Source organism: Nanorana parkeri, unplaced genomic scaffold (genome assembly GCF_000935625.1).
Source record: "Nanorana parkeri isolate BGI_ZX_2015 unplaced genomic scaffold, ASM93562v1 scaffold296, whole genome shotgun sequence".
NCBI classification, from domain to species: Eukaryota; Metazoa; Chordata; class Amphibia; order Anura; family Dicroglossidae; genus Nanorana; species Nanorana parkeri.
Window position 1 is genome coordinate 340,758 of NW_017306564.1, and position 6,415 is coordinate 347,172.

At 39.1% G+C, this 6,415-nt stretch overlaps 1 protein-coding gene across 2 annotated transcripts in view; it reads right to left on the reverse strand.

The window, feature by feature from the left end:
* The window catches only part of AFDN (afadin, adherens junction formation factor), a 253,318-nt gene that overhangs the window by 110,310 nt on the left and 136,593 nt on the right, over nt 1-6,415 (reverse strand). For both annotated transcript variants that reach the window (XM_018557710.1, XM_018557709.1), the window contains 5 exons: nt 6,083-6,348; nt 5,633-5,776; nt 5,322-5,520; nt 3,843-3,946; nt 3,406-3,486 (listed from right to left, as the gene is read on the reverse strand). In XM_018557710.1, coding sequence (XP_018413212.1) covers nt 3,406-3,486; nt 3,843-3,946; nt 5,322-5,520; nt 5,633-5,776; nt 6,083-6,348 — 794 coding nt within the window. The remainder of the gene's footprint in view (nt 1-3,405; nt 3,487-3,842; nt 3,947-5,321; nt 5,521-5,632; nt 5,777-6,082; nt 6,349-6,415) is intronic.

Genomic DNA, 6,415 nt, shown 5'->3' on the forward strand with positions numbered 1-6,415 from the left:
TGGGGGGGGGGGGGGGACTTTAATTTTTTTCCCCCCACTAAACTTTATTGCTATCACATACAGGGGATAATAAAACCCACCTATGTGATAGCAAAATATGTGACAGGACCGCGGAGGGGGTGGGACACACCGATCGTTACCCCATACAAGCAATCCGCCGGATCGCTTGCATGTTAACAGGCATCGCTGCCTGTTTTTAAATATCGGGCATAATAATAAAACCCACCTATGTGATAGCAAAATATGTGACAGGACCGCGGAGGGGGTGGGACACACCGATCGTTACCCCATACAAGCAATCCGCCGGATCGCTTGCATGTTAACAGGCATCGCTGCCTGTTTTTAAATATCGGGCATTGCCCAGCGGCATTGCCCGCTCAGATCTAGAGGGCTCCCGGTCGGCCGTTTTTTTTACAAAAGTTGGCCGGGAGGTAATTAAAGAACTCTGGGCATTCCCTAGCACGGCAAAGGGTTAAGTGGTCATTAGGAGAAAAAAAAAAAAAGGAGATATCCTCACCCGATCCTCAATCCTGCCTGGCTATTAGATCGGTCCCCGCAGACTCTTCTCCCAACAGCTCCAGTGGCCTTAGCCCCAATGAAGTCCTCATGTTGAACACAAGTCCATTGACTTACATTGGACATGAGAACGTCATAGAAAATAGCTGGAGCAGGGGGAGAGAGGCAGATCGAGGATCATATGAGTATATCTTTTTTATTTTAGACCCTAGATCAAAACAAGCACATAACCTTTGCAGTGTGGGGATAGCCCCACTGCAAGGGTTAATATGTAATTTGCCTGGAGTTCTTCTTTAAGAGTTGGCAGGTCAACCAATATTTATTAATTCCAGTCTCCTATTACAGTGAGCTACAGCTGGGGAAAAAAAAAAAAGCACAAGGCATTTCCACCTCTTATGGGAGGTTATGGAAGATCTAGAGGCTGCTTAGAAGGAGTACTAATTAATTACATAATGCATGCATATAAGTAACCACTGGAATGTAATATATATTTGTTAGTCCTTTAACTTGCATCTATCCATCCAAAATTCTCACTGAAGCCCAATCACTAATAAAACGGGTAACCCCTCCAAATTCTGTGTACATGGACAACCCAAATTAAAAAATAACACCTACAAATATATTTAAAACTAAGGCTGCTTAAATGTGAGAAACTGAAATAAGCCCCACAAATTGGTCCTCTCTGCACCACCCTGCTTGTCATACCTTTGGGGGGAACCATTGTTTCCCCCCATCTGCCGCCTGTGCACAATCCATACATGGCACTGCAGCTCTGTACTCTGTATATAGAATGTTTGCAAATGGCAGCACGGTCACAATTGACCAATGAGAAGCGCTTCTTGCTAAAGAGCACTTCTCATCCTCCAGCAATCCCCACACATACCACCAGTCAGCTGCTGATACAGGAAGTCTCCCATCACTAATAACTTATTTGCATTAGATCATGTGACAAGCAGAAGCCACAAATAAGACATTAGTGAAGGCAAAGCACATTGCTGTGATCTGTGAGATTGCTGCAGGTTAGATGAGATCAGTAGATCTGTCACTAAATACCTGGTCTGACCTAGGGTTAGTGTAGATTCTTTGGGATCAGTCAAAATGGCAACGATACCTGATGCATGTGCAGTAGAAGCAGGAACGTAATAATGTTGTGTCGCTACTACACATCCCTTCTATTATTGACATTTAAATATAGATCAACACCATTCACAACAGGAAGCACATCCAGAGTGGGCCCTGCAGCAGATCAGCCTGTGCAAAGAACATGGCCTTGTAACTTCTGGCCATGTCAGCTTTGATCACCTCCCTACCCCCTGACATCTGCTGAGGCATACATAGGCACTAATCTCTGGCCTGGCAAATAACACCACAAACCATAGTGCTGAAACAATTTCCCCACCTGCTGGTAATATTTATATACCACTTTTTTATTACTAAACATAATAAGGAAAGCACTATGCATTCTCTTTAACTCCTGAATAATTAATTAGGGTACAGAGGGTGTGATATCTGTCTGACATCCCCTTTTTAATACATGTAAAACTCATACTGTATGTCTAAATACATCACAAACATGTACATTGCAAGTGCACCACATTTTATACATACATTTTGAGCCATTACCAAACATACCTTATATATAAAAATGATAGGAAATTAAAAATTTAACAGTTGCCACTGGAGCTGAAAATCTGAAACTTGTTCCGATGACAACTAACCAAGAGGCAATTTCCCTTCACTTGAGAGATTTCCTCTAGTCTTCAGGACAGAAAGTGAAGTTATATCTCCCCTATGGTGCACAGAAGCCAGGGAAAATAAAACCTGGCAGGGTTTTTATACATTTCCAACTCTATCCGAAAAAAAAGAATGCATACAGGTTGACTAAATAGTAACCATTATGTTGGGATTTTTGAGGTGCAACAAGTATCATGTACAATGATCTATTAAAATATATAAAGAAAATGCATTATTAACAATTTAAATAGTCAGTCATAAAATTAGTAGAGTAGTATTAGTAGTGGTAGTGACACGTTTCACAGAATAATATCGGCTTCATCAGAGGTTACTGTATTTGGAGATACATATTTGCATCCAAGGACAGGCCATGCTCCATCTGCACCCTACGGCTACCGCCAGGCATCAAAAATTGTCTGATCCAGGGACAATAAAGGAAACGAGAAGGCCCAGAGAAAGATTTGGAATCCACGTAGCCCCAGCTCTGAACAGTGCATTTGCTGATCCTAATTGCTTGGTTTGCCTATGTGGATGCCAGATCTTTCTCTGGGCCTTCTGGATTCCCTATTGTCCCCAGATCAGACGATCTTTGATGCCTGGCGGTAGACGGAGGGTGCAAATGTAGGATGGCTTGCCCTTGAATGCAAATATCACCAAATACAGTAAAGTCTGATGAAGCAGATTTTATTCTGCAAAACGTGTCACTACCACTAATAATGGTTTTCCGCTGCAATACAGTAACACGTCTAGCTCTCATCTTGGACACCTATACTTATAGGATTGAACGGCGTGTAATATTACGTTGAATTTTGAAACTCTGCATAGATACAACGATGATCTGACGTTGGTAGAAGTATATTTAGCTGGTTTATTTGTCTACATACTGATTTTATGACTGACTTTTTAAATTAATAATACAAATGTATATATATTTTAATAGATCATTGTAGAAGGTACTTGTTATACCTAAAAAACCCCGACATAATGGCTACTATGTAGTCAAATTGTATGCCTCCTGTTTAAAAATCCGATCACTGATTGTGTCAGTTATGGTGCTGCTGCAATTATTAACAAAAAAATAATGGAAGATATACTTTAAGTAATTCACATTCCATGAAACACTGCAAAAAATGGCAACCATTATCATTTACTGACCTTTGCGGCAACAATACTTAGACCCATGCCATTCTGCTTCTTCAGCGTCACAGTGATTATTTCAGGGTCTTTTCTTAAAGTCTAAAAAGCAACAAAAACCAGTGATTAATAATTTTAACTGGGAAGTAATAAGGGGCTAAAGAAAAATGTTTCTGTTGTGTATAAGCAGTTAAAGATTTAACTACTAACAATTCCCCAGATCACCCTACAGTGTTAATGAATAAAAATGTAATGAATTAAGGTTTTACTTATGTATTTATATTAAACACTCACCCAAAACAAAAAAAAGGAAGGAACAAACAATCATTAGTGACAATGATACAACAACCCAACAATAATACATTTGTATATTTTTTCACGGTGGATACTGTTAAAAAAAACATTTTCTAAACAGAGGCAAGACATTTCTAAGAGTGTATTCATAGAATAAAACATACCATATCAGCACTCTCACTTAGCATATGATTCTCATAATCAGCACCTTCAAAGAAAATAGTCCATGTCCCAGGTGAACGGGTATGAGGAATAAGTCTGCAGAAGCCTGTGGAGAAACACAAAGAATAATGTGAAGGCCCTTTCCATCCACTAAAATGTAGGAAATTGACAACCTTTCCAACAAAATATTCAACATTTCCCATTTCAAGATGCTATGCTTTTATTCTTAAGACCATATTTATTGTTGTATCTTTTTTGCCACAAACACCCATACAAATAAAAAAAAATGCATTTATATAATTACGCCAGTGTTGCATACACAATTCAATTACAGTATCAGATACTTTATTATTCATCAAGGAAAAACATAACCATTACAGGGTAGGCAGGCATCATCAAACTACCAAACCCATAAAAATTACCATTTAATGGCTAACAATTAAGCATAAAAAAAATAAAAAAAAATAAAATAAAAATATTCTAGCACCGTTAAACCAACCACCAGAAAGCAGGGTTAGTGCTGGAAAAAAATTCTATGACCTCAGACCAAAATCAGTACACAACTAGACATTCCCAGAAGAATAAATAAAATGTGTGTCTAAATCTTGGTATTTGAAGCAGGTATCTGTAGCCAATCTTTTCATGCTGGATAGTGTTAATGCAGTATAATAAGTTTGGTGGAGGTTGTTGGGAAGTTAGCTCTGGCTCCCGGCTCCTCCTCTGCATCCTAGAACCTCTGTCATTCCCCAAGCACTTGGTGTTTGGTAAGTGGCGGGTCCTCATGTTGCTGGGGTGCCTTATGGCTATTGGGATGGTCACGATAACAGTGGTTTATGAATTGCTTCTAATAAATGTTTCAAATATTTTTTTGATGGATTAAAAAAGTAGTTATATCATTATTATCAGGCTAGTTACCTCTGGTCCCCTGAGGAAACAAACAGCGAAGCGCATCGGGATCAACACCTGACACTTAAGTCAGCCAGAAAGATCACAATTTTGGACTATTGCCTATATCCCAACACAAATCTGGATATGTATACATTGCTATTTTTGGTATTTCTGTATATCTTCTGGTGGCGTATCAAGGTGAATCTTATGGGGGAATCTATGTTTTTGATAATTTCATTTTTATCTAATTTATGTATGAATGTGTTTTCCGGGAATTTTTTTTTTTTTTCTCACGGCTTCAAAATTTCCGGAAATTGTACATCTCTACTCCGTACCTAGTCTTGTTCTGTGTTCCAACAATGAGCCCAGCACCACTGGGAGTTTCCTAGTGCTTCCTGGCTCTAGAATGGAGGAGGAACAATCTCTTGGCCAGTCATTTTATGGAGGAAATATACAAATATTTTTTTCTTTCTACCTCACAAATAAAACTAGTAACTATGTATAAAAAAAATTTGTAACACAATCATTCACTTTTAGGGACATTTTCCAAACCTAAAAGCTGCAAATTGTTTGCTGCTTTAGATCTCACAAACCTCTTTGGCATAATGGGTCCAAGAATTCCTGTAAACCATTGGGAATGTTCCGAACCACGTCACATGAGTAGCCATCCTCGGGCAAAAGAAAAGGCAACTGCAAATCAGGATCCTCCTCCAACTGAACTTCGCGTCCATCACTACGTGCCAATTCATCAGCAGTGTTTTCAGCAACAGATACTACATTCTCAATCAGTTCCTGTAAATTAATAAAAATAAGATTGTGCATATTATTGAGATGTTGGCAATTATGTCAGCAGATACAGAATTGTTCATACGTAAAGATATAGTACTATATTCAAAAGGATTACCGTAGGAATATAAGGTTCATCTGGTGCACAGTGGTAATTCGTCAATAAAGCATGCAGCTGCAAGGAGTTCAGTTTAAAGCAAGTATTGTTAATGTTAGGGATATCTTGATGAGAGTACTTGTCCATGGTAAGTAGCGTTGTTGCCTGCAATTTACAAATAAAAATTGAGGAGGAAAACCACATGCACAGTATGGCGACTAAGTACTAAGCAGTTTTGGCCTTGCAGCATTGGTTAACTGGGTTCAATTCCCACTAGGCCTCGATCTGCATGGCGATTGTTTAATTGCCTTGTCTTTGCATCAGATTCCCCTGCTGCTCTAATTACTTTCCTATTGCCTAAAACATAAATGAGTAGCTAACTAGTTCCCACCCAATTTATACCTAGCATGTTTTCTGCTTACACGACCAGAAAAGCAGCATTATGGTGGCGTTCCTGCCTTTAGAGCTTACCTGCACTATCCTGCTAAGGTGGCAGTCAGCAGCAAGCTCCAGGCCCTGTTTTTCAGCCCAAGCCTCTATGTGAGCCAGTTGCTGGCGTATAATTGCACCCCAGTAGTGAGAACATAATCCAGAGTCCGGATCAGTGACTAGTCGGTTAAAAAGCCACATATTGATGAAGTGGAAAAGCTGAGAGAAGAGCTGAATGGTAAGTGCTGCATTCACTCGACAGCGCCGCAGAAGAGACATAGCTCCAGTCAGGGTATGTAGGACATCATCTAGAATTGAAAAAAATATATAATTTATTTTTTTAGATATATATATATATATATATATATATATAAA